Consider the following 20,813-nt stretch of genomic DNA (forward strand, 5'->3'; position numbering starts at 1 on the left):
CTAGTTAGTAAGGGTTAAATTTACTTCAGATAGATCAAAAGGGTAAAAAAGAAAATTGACCTCTTGAATATTTAACTGACCAATAAGTCGAACCGACAAATGGATTAATCAAACATTGAGCTAGAGGTTCTTGATGTACATGTTGGACAGGTTGGGTTTTGGGGACAAATGGAGGAGGTCGATCTGGTTTTGCATATCCACAGTTCCATTTTTAGTGTTGGTGAATGGAGTTTCATCTGGGTTTTGGGCCTTTGGCAAGGGAATCCCTTGTCCCCTTTCCTGTTTATCATTGTGATGAAAGTGTTCAACTGATTGATGAGGAAGGCAGTGGAGTTTGGGTACATAGGGGCTTCATGATAGGTAGGACCCCCATGACCAGTTGGGAATGTCGCATCTCTATTCGCCAACAATACTATCGTTTTTTCTAAGGCGGCCAAGTAGCAGTTACATTATCTGAGATGTAAACTGGTGTGCATCCAGGCTGTGTCCAATCTGAGCATAAATCTTCGAAAGAGCGAGATTTTTCCAGTGGGAGAGGTTGGAGGGATTGATGCCCAGGCTAGTATTTTGGGGTGTGGAATTAGGTCCTTCCTGGAAACTTATCTGAGCAAGTTGTTGGGGGCGTCATTGAGGCAAGTGTATACTTGGAACCCAGTTGTTGAGCGATTCGAGAGCAGGTTGGCAGGTTAGAAGAAGCACTACATATCAAAATGGGGTGCATAACCCTTATAAGGAATACCCTTTCGAGTCTTCCTACGTATTTCCTCTCACTTTTCTAGATTCTGATTCCTGTTGTGAGGAGGATTGAGCCTCTGTAGAGAAATTGGGTGAGGAGTTTATGTATGACCTGGTGAGTTGAGAGAAGGTTTTTGTAGTCCTAGCGCTTAGAGGGGTTGGGGGTCAGGAGGTTCAACATATTTAATAAAGCTCAGCTAGGCGAATTGCTTTTGTGGTTTTGGGTAGACACTAACATTACAGAGGAGTCATTCGGCGCAAATATGATGAGGATTGGGGTGGTTGGACATCTCTGGAGGTTAGTGGCCCAGTCAGCGTGGGGGTTCGGAGATTCATTTGGAAGGGATAGAACAAACTCTCCAAGCATATTTGGCTCAGGATGAAGTGTGGCAGCACATTCATTTTTGGCTTAATATTTGGTGTAAAGACGCTCACTAGTGCCTTTATGAGGCTTTTCAGGATTGCGATGAAAAAATAGATCTTGGTTGCTGACTGTAATCAGCTTGATAGCGGTAGTGTGACTAGGGATGTGCAATTTGAGATGCAGTTTCAGGATTGGGAATTGGAGGACATCACTGGTTTCTTAGCTTTGTTGTATGATAAGAAGGTGGTCGAGGAGGGTGATGATGAGTTGTACTGGGTCAGTTCCAACCTTGGGAGGTTTAAGGTGCACTCTTTCTATCGTCAGATTCTCGATGATACGAGTCCTCCCTTTCCAAGGAAGGCAATATGGCGTACCAAAGCCCTTTTTAAGGTGGCTTTTTTGGATGGATGACTGCTCTTAGGAGGATCTTGACTATTGACAACATGAGAAAGAGACGCCATTTTTTTTGGCGAAGGTGTAGTATGTGCAAGAGGGATGACTGGACGATTGATCATCTTCTTCTGCATTACTCAGTGGCAAGCGATGTTTAGTATAGGGTTATGTGCTCGGTATCAAGCGAATCCAAGAGAACAACATTTGATTACAGTTAAACACATTATTCGTTATATCAATGGTACTCTGAATGATGGATTGCGTTAATCTAATGAGTTTAACTCTGAGATTGGAGGTTTCACATAATAGGAATGATAGGAAGAGTACTTCAGTTGCTTGTTTTTCCATTGTTACTAACCTTGTTTCATGGTACCAAATATATAAAAATAAAAAACATAATTGTGTTTCCTTGTCATCTTGCAGCACAAAAATGTTTTGGATGAAGCAGATGCTCCTGGATTATGGAATTGAGCAAGTTTCTTAAGTGATATTACTAAGAATCCAGTTTTGCATTCTAAAACAAAACATAGACATTTGACATCATTTTATTCAAGAATTAGTTAAACAAATGTGACGTCATTTGAGAAAGTGCATACAGATCAAAATTTGGTTGATATTCTCACTAAAACCTTTAAATGCCTATAGGTTTGAACACCTTAGAAAATCAAATGGTCCCAAGTCCCAAAAAATGAACTGAAAAAATGTCCTTTCATGAACATCAAAAGAAAATTTCACTAACACCAGGAAAAGTGTTCTTAGAGGCACTCCAGTGCCAAACAAAGGCCACATATGAATAATTAGAATGGAGGCAAGAGGGTGCTCCCTTTAACTTGCCAGATACACAAGATCCTTCTGATATAGGAAGTAAAACCTTCATAGGTTTCCTAAAATACTGTTGATCGATATAATCCAGCAAATACTAAGAATTATATAGCAAAGTCCATAGATGATCATATAAACATGGAAGAAATCAATATTACATTGTCTGAAGTTGTAGCAAAGATAAAGCATGCCCAAAATATAACACGCTTCAGAAAGCTCCATAATAATGTAGGCTCAAAATTCAGTCATGCATACCCCAAAGTCATTAAATGGAAAGCACTGTTAACCATCTCTTATGACATTATTCGACAATATGCCCAAGGTTGCCATCTGTTTATTTTGGGATCAAGACCTCTAATTCGATCCAAATGGAACCAGATATCAATGTCCAAGAAATAATTGCTCATTTATGTGCCTTGAGACATACCGATGAGAACTGAATATTTGTTACTGTTGGAAAACAGGTCTATTCAGCGGAAGCAAAATTCAATCCCATTTGTTTTTGTGAATCAATTATAAGTGAAGAAGAAGAAAAAGAAGAAGAATAGGCAACCTTTGGACAATTGGTAGATCATCTACTATGAGAACCCTTCAATTTTTCAAGCTTTCTCTAAGCTTTAGGCTGCAAATTAATGGCTTCAAATACCCCCAAATCTTCAGGCCTAAGACCTTGTATGGAACCTACAGGCTTTGGAAGAGTGGCCTCCGATGAAGTATAGAAACCCTAGAGAGAGAATATGTCTTGGGTAGTGAGTATGAGAGTGTACACTATAAGAGAACTAGACCACCTATTTATAGAGAGGGCTGGGCCACCCTTCCTAGGGTTGGCAGCCCCTCTCTCTAGCTCTCTTAGTTACCCTCCAACTTCCTTGCTTGCTGTCCAAGTTAGACTAGGGAGTGGGATCTAGTTGGGCCTATCCAACACTTGGCTCCAATGGGCATATTAAATGTCTAGTCAACTCTTGACCCAATAATTAGCCCATTAATTATTTTCAATTTCACTAAATTAAAATAATTGCACTCCAAGTAATGAGTAGTAAAGCCACACCATGTTAAATTATGAAATAGCCCGTCCATGCATAATAAGTGATTGGATAAAATAATATCATCAATCCAATTACTAATTTACCCTTTTGTCTTCTTGATTAATTTGATTGATCACATAAAAATTAATTTTGTGAAAATAATATATATAATATATTTAATAAATAAATATATAATAAATTAATTTCATTAAAACCACTGATTTCAGTGATCAAACTAATCAAGCCAAAATAAATATTCTAGCATAGATACCATCTTGATAATACATTTTCCAGTGCCAATAATTGATGATTACCTAAAATACCCAGGTTTTAAACCCAAGGGCCCACTAAAAAAAATCAAAGCAACCACTAACAAAGAGAAGAGTCCATTACTCTCTCAGGTTTAAGAGCCACTTGATGTAACACTAAAAATTGAAAAATTACTATGACAACTATCGTACTATTCCCACTTATCCGCAGTCCAGTTCAATGTGTCCAACACATCAACACGCATGGTTTTGAGTCTTTCACTCAAATGACTGAGATAAGTCATCCTATCTCATATAAACCTACATGTTTGTATTCTTTCAGATAGAATGTCCAAGTTATATCACTGGATGTGAACTAATTTATGATAATGTAATCCAATGATTTATATCTTCTATGCATGAGACTCTCTATGCACACAAATCATATTACATAGACGAACGACAACTGAATTCATCTCATAAATTAATCAATACAAGCTTTCACCATATGTATGTAAGCCATTTAAATAGAACAAAATTCATTAATAATAAATGTCAAATACAATCAAAATATTGGCTTGAAGGGCAAATGATCCCAACAGTTACAATAGTAATTATGTTGGCTAAATTAAATGATAAAAAGCATCTATAAATGCAGAAAGAGAAGAGGTAATGACTCACTGATGGATTTAGGTTAACAACTGTAACTGCTCAAAGACAACCCACGAAATTGGAATTGTCTTAGCAACTGGTTGTAGCCACCAACCCACAAAATTGGATAATTGGTCAAGAAAGCTCGAGTGAGAAAGGTGAACTTTTTATGAGGTGTTGAGCCTTTAGAAGTTTCTAATTTGTTTTACATTTATTGAATAAGACAAAAAAAAAAATAATTGAAAATGAAAATGAAAATGACGAATTTCCACTTGTTCCAATATCTCTTGCCTAAAACATGCACATGCTGCAATGCAAGAAATACACCAAAAGAACATTTCGAAAAAAGAATTTATTCACCTGCAAGTTTTAAAACCAGTTTGAAACAGGAAACGGTCCCTCTATATCAAGGTAAGTCTGCGTCCATCAGACCATTCCCAGATTTCGCAATGGCGGGAACCTCGTGAACTAGGCTAGCCCTTTATTAACTTGGATTGTTGCAAGAACATATAGTAACAGTATTTCAACAGAAGAAGAGTAGAACTCTAATTAAGATTTAAGCGGAGTAAACTAACTGCATTGCATTGGATGAATATACTTTAATGCTGAAGTACTTCCTAAAAATACTTATCAAAAAAAAAAAAGTACTTCCTAAAAATAACCAACTCAAAGGACCAATCGATGACAGGTTTGGCATGCCATAAATTAACAGAATTGGACAGGAAGATGATATGTTACCTCTTTCAAGCTCGAGATACCATAGCCACTATAAGAAGATGAAAGCAGAAATTGGACTAGTGACCATTTCTCTTTCTCCAAAGCAATTGCAAGAGGCTCCAAATATCTGCATATTAGGATAAAATCTACTTTGAAACTGAAAAAATTATAGATGAATCAATTTTCAAATAAAGAACAACGAAATCATGCTTAACAGCTAACTAATCATTGAAGTCCAGTTCTGTAAATTTTTGGGTACTTAAGTTACCCTGTCAAGCCCTGATCAATGGACCTACAAATCCTTCAACCTTTTAGTATGTTGATAGAACATGATAGAAAATTCATATTGCCCTCTGACAGATATAGAACATTAAACGAAATTATTTTGATTCAACCATCTCTTTTTATACATCTTTGCTAGTGTGCACAAATTTGACCGTAAATGAGTGCTTGAAAATAATATCCAAAATTGTAAACTTTTTAAAGTGAAAAACTCAAACCCTAAATCATATAAAAGCCTAAAAGCCAGGCGACAATATTTAATAGCCCAAAAATTCTTTAGTTAGACTGAGAAACTAAAACACAATTTTACATTACAATGTGATGGCAGATCAACATTTCAACCGGAATAGCATCACCTTCAATCACAACCTATATTATTTCAAAACTTGCCGGATTTTGTTTCAACTTTCCCCTTCAAAGGGGTTAGCCCTGAGAATTTCATGTTGTCACCGACTCACCAAGCTTATGTCCAAAATGTCTCACTTGCCTGCTGATTTTCAATTCTTCAAGTGTATTGGACTAAAAAGCTACTCTCACATTACTTTCCATTAGAAATAAATAAATAAATAAATATATATATATATATATATATATATATATATCATTGCAAACAAGTCAAAGTCGATTAAGGATCCCTAGTTGATAAATATACGTGAACTTATTTCCTCTTAACCTTTGAAAAAATAAATGACAGGCACTCATTCAATTTCCTTTTTCTTGGAGACTGAACTCAGAAAAGAACTTGGACGGAAAATTCATTGACTGTAATGAAAGTAAATAGAAAATAATGTGTGGTTAAGATCTGATCAACTTTTTTAATTAGATAATAAAAATTGCACTAAAAGGTGTCAAAGGGGTGCAATCCAAGTACACATGCAGAGCACACAATGAATTATTGATTTAAAACCAATATACTAAACATACTCAGTAGCCAAAAATCCATCTGTCAATCCCCCAATAAAAATGACTTGCTGTTTATAATCCCCTGTTTTGAATGCAACCTGCACGAAGGCGCGCACAAAAAAAAAAATAATAAAATAAAATAAAATAAAAGGGGAGAGAGAGAATACTATGAGGAGATTATACGAAGAAAAAAAAAAAAAAAAAAAAAGAAGACAAAAGGCAAAATAGACAATTTTAACCATGAAGGATAACGGTAGACCAAACTACTGCTAATTGAATAATAAGAATATTAATTATTAGTTATTTCTCTTGAAAGCATGTTTTACATGAAACACAGAAAGAGAAGGAGAAAACAGCACAGAACATCAAAAAAGGACAGGGCAATACTGTTAATGTTTGCCAACTTGAATCCTCGTACTAGGAGATCTCCCACATGCCAGTGAGCCTGAATATTGGATGGATGCACTGAGCATACCACGTGTCCTTCTTGTGGTACCCTGGTTAAGGCGTGAAGACTGTGGCATGTATCGATCCCCAACCATTAGGGTCGCTGAACACAACCAGTGGTCCAAACCTACCTCAACTTACCCCTAAACTAAGCCACCATATCTCAACAACCCAGATTCTCATTTAATATTATGCCAGAACAAAACTAGGACCACAAAAATGCCATGGCCCATGTCATAAAGCTACTCCCACAACCCGATAACACCTTGACCTGTGACATGGCATATGAATATCTTGAAGTGAATTAAGCCATGTTGTACCTTGGAATACATCCCGACTGTGCCATGGCGATACTAAGATGCTCAATACCACAAATTGATCCACAATCATATCGTACTTGGGGTTAAGAGCATATGAAGCAATGCCTCATCAAATTGCTACCACCTTGATTGTGAAACTAAGAGGGCATAATCAACAGGTTACAAGGGATGAACTGTCCACCATAATCTATGAGCCGAGGAGAAGTCGTTTCTGCCCTTTACTTGGTATCTGGTGTGAGTGAAATCAGATGTTTATCTCTTTTTTAATGAAAAAATACCTTATAAAGCAAGACTGAAATCAAGATAAAGATAAACAACCATTAGGAGAAAGATTGGTAGATGAGAGGACAGTAAGGAAGAAAACCATTTAATATCATATTTCTGAGAGGGTATGGTAAAAGGGAACCTCAGGGTCTTTTGACCTATTTCACAGGCTTCTTGTTAGTTAAGACAGAGGCTTCTTTAGTACAGGATGCTCTCTAGCCCATGCTAACGATGGGTATCTCGCGATCTTGGGCTATATCAAAAGCATGATATCCCACCACAACTACTATGGTCAATCAGATGGCCCTCGTGACTGCAGAACTAAAGCATGGCATATCTTTCTTTGATGCATCAGTGCACCAGATTCATGACAAATAGAGCCTCTCAGTAATACCTCAGACTAGAAGAAGTGAACCAGACTTGGATGGATTAATGGATTCACCAGTATACTATGGCAATCCTATTCCTTTCCCACAGCCAAAGTCTTTCCCTTAGTCTCCTTCATTAGCTGTATTTGCCTGGTTCAACAGTTCTTCCATATGTCATAGATATGGCAACCTCTGTGGCCTTGATATGTGCTGCGGTGGTTAAAACCATTTTCCCTGCTGTGGCCATTCCATGTGGATGCTACCTGTCATGCTTATACTAACAGAAGATCATCCTTTTGGGACTAAGCCTTTCCACTTTGATTCCCTTTTTTAATTATCATTTTATATATATATTTTATTCATTTAATTTTTTTTTTTTCGGTGGTAAAAGAATAATGAAATAATAGACATTGGTGGCCGAAACTACCCTTTTTCTCTCTTTTCTGCACGATCTAGGTTTAGGGTTTGCATGCGATTGGTGTTGGTAGGGTTGGATCACGATGGAGGGGGCCTCCACCTCCTCCCATCCGCCGGCTGTTTCTATTGAACGGCAAGTTTCTTTACCAATACACCCTCGCCATTCATGGCGAAGTTGTTTTGAAGGAAGTAATGATACCTCCTTTATTAATCTGCAATATATTCCTCCGGGTGAAGGTTCGAAGGTTTCTATCACGGAAGAAGATGTCGCAGATGAAATACTTTACTGGAAACATTCAGTTGTGGGTTATGTGATGGGTAAACAACCTTATTATCCCCATTTCAAAGCTTTCATTGAGAAGCATTGGTCTAAGGATGTTACACTGGTTTATCTGAAAAATGGTTTTTTCATGGTACGATTTCAACACTCAGCTGATGTTCAAAAGGTTTTGTCCTGTATTCATACCTTTGAAGGACGAGTGATCATCATCAAAAAGTGGAGTAAAAATGTTATCTTACAGAGGGAAGATTTTGATACTTTGCCAATATGGATCCGCGTCCATGACCTTCCGGTTCACTGTCGTAATTCAACTTCCCTCTCTAAGGTTTGTTCTCTATTCTCGAAGCCAATTTCCATGGATGATCCAGCTTTACATCGAGATAAAGGTCAATATGTACGTGTTATGGTAGAGGTTGATGTGCATAAGGATTTGCCAGAAGATATGGTGGTTGATTTCCATGGGGAAGACTGTAAAGTCCATGTTGAGTATGAATGGAAGCATGTTGTTTGTTCTCTGTGTAAACGGGTGGATCACGCTGTTGATAGATGTCACAAAAAGTTTTGCATAAGCCAAAAAAACAGTTGGTTGATAAATGGATTGTGAAGAAGAAAGGTAAAATGGTGGAGGCTGAGGTAGTGCACCAGGTGTCTGCTGAAATGTCTGTGAAGCCGGTTGAGAGCCCACAAGTTGTTACTCATAATTCCTTTGCATTACTTGAGAATGTGGTGGAAGAGACTTCAGAAGCTGAAACACAGGGAGTTGATGCTAAGGTTGTGGACACGGTCCCTGAGATTGAAGATCAGGTTGAGGAGGTACTGACTCAAGGTGTTACTTTAGAATTAGATTCTGGTTTTGTTGAGGTAGTGGAGCAGGTCACTACTGTGTTACCAGTAGGTGTATCTGTTGAAATTGCCGAAGAGACTGTGGTTCATCCCTATTGCTGAAATTTCTAATACAGTACCTGCTTTGCTGAATGGTGAACCTCTTCTGGGAGGGAATACTCCCCCTCAGATGCCTAAAAATAGTGAGGGAACTGTTAGCAAAAAATCTAGAAATAGAGCATTATCAGCTTCAGATAGGGTTACTAGAAGTCATGCAGGGGTTCCTACCCCACATTCGACTTCTAAATGATTGGTTTTTGGAATGTTAGGGGCTCGAATAAGCCTAGAAGACAGAGGGAGGTTGCTAAATGGATAGCTACAGAAACTTCTCAATTTGTCTGTTTTGTGGAAACTAAGGTAAAGAAGGGTGCTTTTGATTCTATCTCCAGGAGAGTGAAATATAACTGGAATTGGACTCACAATTATGATGCTCATGAGTATGGTAGGATCTGGGTGGGCTGGAATCCACTTTTGTTTGATGTTCATGTGTTAGATGTGCAAGTGCAATGTATGCTGCTAAAAGTGACAGTTTTAGAGACTCGAGAGGTTTTCTTTTGTACTCCTGTTTATGCTTTGAATCTAGCTAAGGAAAGGATCGCTCTTTGGAAATTTTTGGAACTTTATTCCACCTTAGTTTGTGGACCTTGGATGGCTTTGGGGGATTGGAATGCTATTCGATTTTTTAGTGATAAGAAGGGTGGGAAGAAAGTTCCACAGAGACTTCTTAATGATTTCAACGACTGTTTACACAAGGCTGGTCTTAGTGAGGTACATCCTACCAATGGAAAATGGTCTTGGCGTAATAGACAAATTGCTACTAGAAGAATTTATGTGAAGTTGGATAGGGTCTTCTTAAATGAAAAATGGATGGATAACTTACCTGGTACCAAAGTCTTATTTGCAGCAGTGGCCTGTTCTGATCATTATGGTATGTCTATTCATATTTCAAAGAGTTTTGCTGCAGGTCCCAAGCCATTTAAGATGTTGAAGGTGTGGTGCTTGCAAGGAGATGTTCAATCTATAGTCCAGAAGGCTTGGGAGACTGAATTAGCAGGTAATCCTATGCATGTTTTGTTGAAAAAATTGAGGCTTGTCAAGAAGGATATCAAGGACTGGAATAAGAATTGCTATGGAGATATTGGGGAAAAGCTTATTCAATCTAAACAACATCTTGATCAAGTGCAATTGGAGTTGTTGAGGGATCCATCTGACAATAATTTCCAAGTTGAACAAGAAGCTAGGCATAATTACCAAGCTGCTATGGTGGATCAGGAAGTTTCGTTGCTCAAAAATCTAGAGTTCTTTGGCTTAAAGACACTGATAGATGTACTGCCTATTTTTATAATAAAATGAAGCAGCACAGAAATTTTAATGCCATTACATCTATAGAGAATGATAGTGGTCAGTCCACTATGGATTTGGGGGAGATTAAAACTTGGTTTGTGGATTTTTATCAGAATCTTTTATCCAAGAGACCCAAGAGTTTGCAAGAAATTGTTTGTTCCGGCAAAGAAGCTGAAGATTGAAGAGGTTGAGGACTTGGATAGGTTGGTTAGTGAAGAAGAAATCAAAGAGGTTGTTATGGGGTTCAACCCAGACAAGTCTTCTGGCCCTGATGGATTTCCAGCTAGATTTTATCAAACATATTGGTCAGTTGTGGGCAAGGATGTCAGTGCTGCAGTTCAACATTTTTTCTCAACTAGTGGTATGCCTATTGGAGTTAGCAGCTGTTTTCTTACTCTTATTCCAAAGGTGGGAAATGCCAAGAAATTGGGAGAATATCGTCCTATAGCCTTGTGTAACCTGATTTATAAAATTACTACTAAAATTATGGCAAACAGATTGTCCATGGTTTTAAGTTCATTGGTAGGACCTGAACAGAGTACCTTTGTTAAAGGTCGTAGAATCCAAGATGCTTTGATCTTAGCCCATGAAATGGTGAGGGATTTCAAAGGTCCTAAGCATGCTTCAATGGCTGTGAAGGTGGACATTAAGAAAGCCTACGATTCTGTCTCATGGGATTTCTTGTTAAAAGTTCTCAAAGGTTATGGTTTCAGCAATGTGTGGATCTCTTGGATTTCATCCATTCTTGCTTCTACCAGGTATTCTTTTTTGATTAATGGGTCTCCCCAAGGGTTTATTCAACCAGGTAGGGGTCTTAGACAAGGCTGTCCTTTATCCCCTCTGCTCTTCACTTTAATCACTGAGCATCTCTCCCTTATTATCAACACTGCTGTTCAGAATAAAGAGCTTTGTGTCACCAATGTTGCTGCTAAAATTCAACCTGTCCTAAGTCATGTGTTTTTTGCTGATGACTTGCTCATTACCTGCAAAGCTTCTATTTCTAATGCTAGGAAATTGGCAGCTATTTTCAAAAGATTTGAGATTTTAACTGGTCTTCAAGTTAGTGAACAGAAAAGTAGCATTCTTTTTTCAAGGGCAGTGGGGAGGAGGTTAACTCTGCTTAGGATTCTGAAATGTTCTGAGGCTCAATTTCCAATCAAGTATTTGGGGCTCCCCTTATGTCCTTATGGTTTGAAGAAAGCTAATTGTCAGGGTCTGATTGATAGAATCTCTAGTCGAATTACCTATTGGTGTACTAAGCTTCTATCAGTTGCTGGAAGAGTGGAGCTCATTCGATCCACTGTCACTCCTATTTTTCTATACTGGTGCAGCATTTATAATGTTCCAACATATGTAATTAATCAACTTCAGAAGATGTGTAGAGACTTTTTATGGGGCAGCACTGATATTTCTAAGAAAATGCATCTTTTGAGTTGGGATTTAATTACTAGAGCCAAGAATGAGGGTGGTCTTGGGCTCAGAAAATTAGTGGATATTCAATCTGCTTCAAAGGTTGTTTTAGCTTGGGATTTCCTCACAAGCAAGGATAGGTTATGGGTTTCTTGGTTTAGGAATAAATACACTCCTCAAACTCCTTATTGGAATGCTATCTTAAAGAGTTCTCATTCGGTGTTCTGGAAATCAGTTCTAGAAATGAGGGACACTATGCTTCAACACATCAGTTTTTATATTGGAAATGGTACCTCAATTACTCTGCAGGATCCATGGTGTGGTGGGTTGTCAGTTTCTCAGAGGTTTGGTCATAGATTGTTTAGATATTTATCTGTTTCTAGAACTGATACATTAGATTGTTTGATGGCCAATGGTAGCTGGAATTTTAATCTCTTTCAAGATCAAGCGTTACAGCAGTTTAGAGAGTTTCTGGTGTTGGTTCCTGTCCACAATTCTGCAGATAAAATTTTGTGGGACGCTGGTAAGTTCTCCTTCAAAGAAGCTTGGAATACTTGTAGAGTTCATGCCGACGAAGTTAACTGGTTTAAGTTCTGTTGGGGCAAATCAAGGCCTCGTTGGTCTGTGACTGCTGTGTTTGTGATGCTGAATAGAATTCCCTCTATGGTGAATCTCCAAAGAAGGAAGTTGTGTTTGGTTTCTAGATGCTCTTTTTGTCAAAGAGCTATTGACTCTACTGTCCACATTTTCATTGAATGTAATTTTTCTCAAAATTTGTGGAGATGGCTAGGTGTTGTGCTGCATTGGAACCTGACTCAGTTTGATGGTGTGCAGTCTATGGTAGATTTGTTTAACTGGTTTCAAAATTTGTCTAATGCAAGATAACATAGAACTTTGTTTGCTGCTGTGTTATGGGGGATTTGGCACGAAAGGAATGCTAGAATCTATGGTTCTGCCACTGATTCTGAAGATGTAGCAAGGAATTTACTGCTGGAAGTGTTGGATATTCATAATATCCCTCTTTCAGATCTTGCTGATTAAGTGCTTGGGGTGATTTTCTTTTGTTTCTGCTGAGGTAGTGGTTTTCCATTTTACCTTCAGTTTTTTCTTTCTGTTTGTTGATCTTGGAGGTTTTGTCTTCAAGTTCTCTTAGGGGTTTTTCTATTCTGAGGGTATGCCCGCTGTGACTTTGTACATATTTTCTTTTTGTTTTTATACAACCACAATTATGAAAAGAAAAAAAAAAATTATCATTTTTCTGATCAAGCATCAAACTTATCCATGTGTCACTGGCTTTGTGACATCCATACATGGTATTGACCAATGAACATACGAAACATTTCACTAAAAGAAGATCCTTAAGTTCTTATATTATAACCACATGTAGGAAATTCAATTGATACCCAGAAGAAAGGCACGGTTCCTCTTAAAGGTGAAACATTCTCATCATGGAAATTAGGGCACCACCAACTACAACAAACAATATTAGGAAGCCCAAATACAGGTCCATATGGAAAATCTGAACATTACAAGGGGTGAGGAAGCTGGCATAAACTAATCAACGTCATGAAATCATTAATAACCGATAGAAACAAAAACATATTTGAATTAGCCTCAAATTTTGAGAAGGAAAAGGTGTGTTATTACGCATCTTGTGCACAAACACTTGGGCTTTTTTAAAAGCATATTGGTTCGCAGTTTCGTTGACCATCAGTGCTTAACAATTAGAATCTATAACCTATTAGCAAGGAAACTTGCTAATATAGTAATAAGTGATGGTAGTAGAGAAGTGATTTAAAGCTCTGAGGACCATTTAAAATGTGAAGACCTAAAACATTGTAATTTCTCTTCCAATAATTAGGAGGTGGTAATTGATCAAATCACTTTAATTATGAAGATTTTTAAACCTTTTGGATGATAGGATATTTGATTCCTTAAAGTTCTCATCTTAACAGACCATTGGAAGGGGAAGGGGTCGGGGGCTGGGGAGTCACTTTCTGAAAAATGGTGTTGAACAACAATTATTCTACAAGAATAAATATAATACTCAAATTATCATGCTGAAGAAGGCATTAATGAATATTTTCACCTCCACGATTGACATTTATATCAACTCCAAGATAATTAACTACTTGTTACATGGCACGAAAATTCAGCAAACCAAAGTCTGTGCAAACCACTAGATGAGACTGCCTATGTAAAATCACTATTTTTTAAAATATATATAATAAAGAAAATAAGGAAAATTAGATTATAAGCATAATATATTCTGTGGGATCATAGTTCTTATTTAAAGAATGATATTCAAATCCTTTCCATAGTGGTAATCTGACCTAATTCATACCTTTTAGGTATAGGGTCCAAAGTTGACTAAAATAAAATTACAGAAGCTACCAATTTCTGCAACTATATGATGCTGAATTGCAGCCATATTTCTTAAACAATGGCTGCCATCAAGTGACTAATATGATCCTTATAAATAAAAACCCTAGTCAATAATTCAAAACACCTACTCTCAGTAAAATATTACAGGAGAGATTAAGAGAGAGTAAAGGCTGCAGAAAGAAGAAGAATAAGAAGAGAAAGGAGAAAAGGGAGCAGTCTGGCTCTAAAAGACTGGCAATGGAGGAGGAAGGCAGCGGCGAACAGTGGAGAATGAAGATTAGGATTTGGGACAAAGGATGGGTATGGAGATTTACTTTGCCGTGGAGAGAGAGGGGGGAAGAGAGAGAGAAAGAGTGACGATCTGCTAGAGAGGAGAAAATCTGAACTTTTGGTTTAACTCAAAGTTCAACCCATAAGAAGATGGGTAATGCCCATGTTTTTTTTTTTTTTTTTTTTTTTTTTTTTTTTTTTTTTTTTTTTATGTTAGGCAGGTATCTATGCCTCATTGGGCCACATCAGCTAGGAGGACAATGTTTGTTCTCATAGGCCCAAGCATTGTCCAAATCTTAAGACCTTTCACTAGCTTTCTACTTTTTACATAATGTGTATCATGCTGGCAACATACTTATAATTCCATAAATCAGTAGCTGAATATATAAATTTGAATATGTGAATGTCTAAAACATATAATCTCTCTCTCTCTCTCTCTCTCTCTCTCTCTCTCTCTCTCTCTCTCTCTCTCTCTCTCTATATATATATATATATATATATAGAGAGAGAGAGAGAGAGAGAAAAAAGAAGAAATTAATTATGTCTAAGTTTATCAGATACTCAACTTTATGTATTGGTTTCAAATGGCATGTTCAACTAAAATCTGAAATTTTATAAAGCCATGTGAATCCATCTTCTATCCATTAATTAAGTAGAGTTCCTAAAATTCCTTTCCACATATGAGAACCTTTAGTATTCCTTTGAATTAGAAGTTGTCATATAAAAATAAATAAACATCAAATACATATGAGCACACATATAAACGTATATATGCAAAGAATACATAGAATCAGCGACAAACATAACATTTATATATATATATATATGAACTCTTAGAAAGGAAAACATAATGTGAAAGATATACAAACTGATTTTTGAATTTAAATCCTATATGGGCATGAAGAATTCTCACCAAACATAGCATTAAACATTTATTTATCTAGTCTGTAATAGTCTTAATTTAAGGTACTGGTTATATAAGAATAATAGTCTAATACAATATTGTGTGATTATCGAAGGGGAAGGATAGAAGGGAAAGAGAGGAAAACCCACTTTTGCCAGGTTCCTAGTTGTTGATCACACATTTGAGGTTGGAAATTGCTACCTTTTATATACTTGATTATGTTAAATGTGGGAAAATATGTTGCTTTTAAAAATGATTTCTGATGTGCTTTATTACTCCATTTATGTGTTATTGAGAGCTCTCTAAAACCGTTATAACAGATTTGATCTTGAGATTTTAAGGATTCCAAGTGTTATGATAAAAAAAGAAAATTGTTAAGAGACATGTTGATTTCCGGTTGGGAAAAAGGTTGTTGGCCTTGATAGGCGGAAGCCTAGTGTGACTGAATGTCGAATGGGTGGGATGCCCACCAACTCGAGAGGGGCACTATAGGGTCCTTGAGAAGCGCGTAGTATTTGCAACGATCCTGTGAAACACTCAAAATGCGTTGCCCAGTTAGTGATACATGATGTCTTGTTTTTTTGATTATTTTCTATGACACAGACCTGAAAGTTGTGATTGTTTGACTACTTATTGTCTCATGAAAGCTTGTTGATATCTTGATAAACTTGGCACGATGACTGTATCGATATTTGACTTACTAAACTAATTGATTCTTTTTCATTAAAGATTTTTAAAAATATAGAGCCATGATTTTATTTGGTCACATGTTGATGTATCTTTTTTATAGAATGGTAGCACTCTTCCTACTGGCTGTCATGCTCATTCTTTTATAGCATTTCCATATTATGGTGCTGAAGGAAACCAAAGAAAGGAAGGCTATTAGTGTGCGCAACAGTTACGAGATTAATTGCTTTAGGACTTGCATTGCAAATATCAATTACGCTATTGCAATTAATAAAGTATTGATTCTAGACTTTTTGAAGCAAAGTTGCTGAGTAGTTTGATTTCTATAAGTTTTTGACTATTTTAGTTTTGTTTAAATATTTGGAATTGTGGAGTTGTTTTTTAAGTCATGGTTGATAATTGACTTATGTTAAATTTTGTGGCATTAACATACATAATTACAATCACACTCCATGCTTCAGATTTTGGATCTTGAGATTGACTCAGATTTTAGAGCTTTTCATGTTTGGGGGTGTGACAGAATATCATTGTCATAAAAAGTAACAAACACAAAAAACAAAAGAGCTCCACTTCATGCACGAGCATAAAAGGAGTGTCCAATACATATTGCCTTGTCAACAATGGCTTTGTGTTCTCATAAAGCAGGCGAGATAGAAAATGCAGATTTCTGCAATTATCTAAGCACAATCCTATACCATCGCTTGTTCTTAGGAAACTTCATACATTCTTGTGCCGTCAAACACAGTTCCAATTGGGGTTTCCAATTTTATTCCTAATGATAATCAAAGTACCTTCATTAGTTGCCCTGGGTGGACAATAAAAACTAGGATTTTAATATACCATTTCTCAATATCAACAAAGTGCCAATACACTTTCACCACAAACACAACAGTTCACAAGATTTCTGATACCATTTCAGAAACCAATTTTTCTCTGCACCACAAACACAATATTTCCACAAGATTTCTGATAACATTTCAGAAGCCAAATTTTCACAAACAATAAACAGAGCATAAAAGCAACTAAATTTTAATCAAATCACAGCACATTCGTCTCTAATTGATAAAAGAAAGAATCTTTCACACCTGAATTGGCTTTGTACCGTACTTGAACATTACACCTTGGAACTGCTTCTTGCGATTGATTGGACCAACACTGTCCCCACCGGCGGTGGAGCTGTTGGTCATTTTGACGCCTCCGGACTTGTCGGAACGGCCACGAACAATTCCAGATAACCAAGAAGTGGTTGAAGACGATGTAGATGAGAGAGAAGACGATGATGAAGATGATGATAGATTCATATCAGAAGCTCTCGTTTAACACCATCCACATCAAAACCACATAATGATTTTCAAATAATGAATCTCACAAATTCCATTACATATACATAGATATACATTTATACATATGCCTATTATTCAAATAAATTTTAGGGTTCGTCAGAGATCAAGCCTTTGTAGAGTCGAGAGGTTGTGAACTGTTAACATTATGAACTGTGTCTCGACGGATTCACGAAGGTTGGTCCCACATATAAATGTAGCATATGTATATAGTATATACCACAATTAAAAATTAAAAGAAAATGATATACTTTAAATCAGCTTATTAAGCTTTGTGCGTTTTAAAAGCAATTTTTTAATATGAAAAATATCTTAATTTATGAAACAGAAAAAAAAAAAAAATAGCAAAACTTACTATAGAATCCAAACTCCAGTATATTTGTAGAGAGAGAAACTTGGCTTAGAAGAGCTACCTCATAATTATCTAAGCATACAAAATTATAAAAAATAATAATAAATAAATAAAGGTCAAAAGGAGATTTGGTATAGTTACTAACAAAAGAAGATATTATTCTCTATTGTAAGAATTAAGGAAGATTTCAAAAAAATAAATTAAAAGATTTGGTGTAGTTGCCAACAATAGAAGATATTATTCTCCATTGCAAGATTTAAGGAGGATTCTGCTCTATCAAATCTCATATTCCCCCTTTAATATTATTTCATGCATGCTATTTTTTTTTTATTTTTTTTTTTGACTTACTATATAAAGGGAAGAGAGGTAAGTCCATCAATATAATTTCAGTTTCTCTCTTGTGAGTGTATTCTTTGTGAATTTCAGGATTTAACTATGTTCTTTATCGTTTTCGTTACGTTTGTTGGTATCAGAGCCAGGTTCCGAATCCAAGATTTGCCTTTGTTTCGATGGCCGGTTCACGAGATGGAAGCAACCCCTCCAGCGATGGTGATCGTGATGGAGTAGCTCTTTTGTGGGCTAAGTTTACTAAGTTCTAAACTAATATTAATCAAACCTTACTTGATATGCATGAAACTATGCGTCAAGTATTGGCGAGATTGACAATGGTATAACTTAACCGCGAGAACAACAAGCTGCCCAACGACATGATCATGGACGTTCTGCTGGTAATCATAACCCAAACCTACCGAATAGGCAACCAGCCTATGAGAAAAATGTCAGTTTTGGTAAGAACCGAGCTGTATAGGTGTTTGGAGATAATTAAGGTCGATAGGGAAATTGATTGTTCCAGGGATGTTCGTATGAAGATTGACCTACCCACCTTTCAAGGTCATGTTTGTATTAAAGAATTCGTGGACTGGATTAGTGAAGTTGAATGTTTCTTTGACTATATGAAAATCCAGGAGAAGAAGCAAGTCAAACTCATGACCTATAAGTTGAAAGGTGGCGCATCAGCGTGGTGGGATCAAATGCAAACTACCCACGCACGTGAGGGTAAAGATCCGACACTGACGAGGCCGCTTGTATACGCTTAAAATAATGTAGTGAATGTGCGGTTCAAGAAAAGCCTTTTAGGTCAAGTTTAAATTTATAAAAACCACTACCACCACTATTATTAACGTAGCAAGAGTGAGTAGGGATTGTCCCAAGGGATTATATGTATTGAAATTTAACTTCGACTCTAGTGTACCAATTGATTGCAGTGAGAGAGATTGGTTAATTAAACTAAGATACAAATAAATTAAAATACGATTAAAATAAACTAAGTTGAGATAGGAATTTAAGAGATGAGAAGTGAGGTCTTGGGGTGCATTGGAATCGCCACCAAGCTCATTCACTAAACCACACACTTTCAACTAATTGGGGAAAACATTTTTGTGAATAAAATGTGACTACCAATTGCAATATTAAGTATAGACCATCAAATTCAATAATGATTTGCCAACCTAATCGACAAGTAAGCTAATTATAGAACAACCCATCAAGTATAAGCATGACCCATTAAACTAGTCACAATTGTAGCACACATCAATCTAGAGAATCATGGAATTTGCAATAATAAGCCATGGAATATCAAATCAAGTAAAGAATGTCTACCTACCTACAAGCATGAATTAAATTGTAGAACAACCCATCAAGCATAAGTATAATCCATCAAATTAATTGACAAACCCATCTAATAAAAACCATGTCTAGCCATCACTAGATTCTCAATCAACCACACATAGACATGCAATTAATATAGAAAAACTAGTGTAGAGATCAATTCCTAAATAATCACACATAAGACAACATGTAATCATATAGAGAATCAATAGAAAGAATTAATCCATAGAAATTAAAGGAGAACCCAAGATTCATTAAATTCACAAGGCTAGAACACTAATCACAAGATATTATTCCCCAAAAAGTATGAAAAAGATAGAGGTTTAGATTACAAACTTGGAACTCATCTAAGCCCCCAAGAGAAGTCTAGCCAATCATGGAGGAGGTGGGTGTGATCTTGGAACCCTCAAGGGCAATCCCCAAACATGGCTCTATTTTCTTCTTTGTTGAATTCTAGAGAGAGAGTATGTGTAGATCTAGAGATGTGTTCTTGGTGCCTCCACTCTTCTCTTTTCTTCTAACCCTAATCTCTAAATTTTCTAGAGAGAGAAAATAAAATTACAATGTAAAAATAAAATGATAAAAAGCTTCTTTACAAAATGGTTCAATTCCCTATAAATACAAGATCATTTTCTTAGTCACTAAGTCAGAAATACAGCCCCAAAAATATGTAATCCCACAACTATATGATAGGTGGAGTTCGGGCGCGCGGGAATAAGACAGCTCGCTGGCAGCACATTTTCGATCGATCCAAAATATCGTTGATCGATCAGAGTTCGATTGATCCAACTTTTCTTCGATCAATCAGAGTTGGTTCGATCGATCCAACTTTTTTCTGATCGATCTCAACTTTTCTCCGATCGATCTTACTTGGCAGCCTCCTTTTGCTCCAGATTCTCACTAAGACTTAATTTGACTCCAAAAAGGCCTTAAGAAGCTATTTTTAGCCCGTTTTAACTTTATTGACCTGAAAAGGGAAATAACACGAAATTAGACTAAAACGAAAAACTAAGATAGAATAAGGTCCTAGAACACTCAAGCTTAAAGGGTTTAAATGCGCATTTTTCAGCACTCATCAGGCACGTACATGGGTTAAGATGAAAAAGTTGATGAAAGCCCGATTTTATATTAGTCTTGCATGCAGGGAAGTAGAACAATTACTGAATATGTTAAAGAATTTTATCGGTTGTCATCCCGTAACAACCTAGTGGAACCCGAATTTAGTATGGTGGCCCGTTTTAAAGGCGGGTTACAATGGAATATTGAAGAGAAAGTGGCGCTACAACCGCTATTCAAACTGTCTGAGATTGTTACGGTGGCAGAGAGAGTAGAATC

General features: G+C 36.7%; 1 protein-coding gene across 1 annotated transcript in view; it reads right to left on the bottom strand.

Moving 5' to 3' along the window:
• Positions 1–17,639, bottom strand: part of LOC132295759 (UPF0613 protein PB24D3.06c) — a 32,141-nt gene extending 14,502 nt beyond the window's left edge. Inside the window, exons 1-3 of the mRNA XM_059794052.1 lie at positions 17,204–17,639; positions 6,162–6,238; positions 4,977–5,082 (exon numbers count right to left, since the gene is read on the bottom strand). Coding sequence (XP_059650035.1) covers positions 4,977–5,082; positions 6,162–6,238; positions 17,204–17,419 — 399 coding nt within the window. The 5' untranslated portion in view covers positions 17,420–17,639. The remainder of the gene's footprint in view (positions 1–4,976; positions 5,083–6,161; positions 6,239–17,203) is intronic.
• Positions 17,640–20,813: the final 3,174 nt, after the last annotated feature.

This window comes from Cornus florida, unplaced genomic scaffold, assembly GCF_030987335.1.
Source record: "Cornus florida cultivar Cherokee Brave unplaced genomic scaffold, ASM3098733v1 CherokeeBrave_3.0.0_Hap2_Chr01, whole genome shotgun sequence".
Classification (NCBI taxonomy): domain Eukaryota; kingdom Viridiplantae; phylum Streptophyta; class Magnoliopsida; order Cornales; family Cornaceae; genus Cornus; species Cornus florida.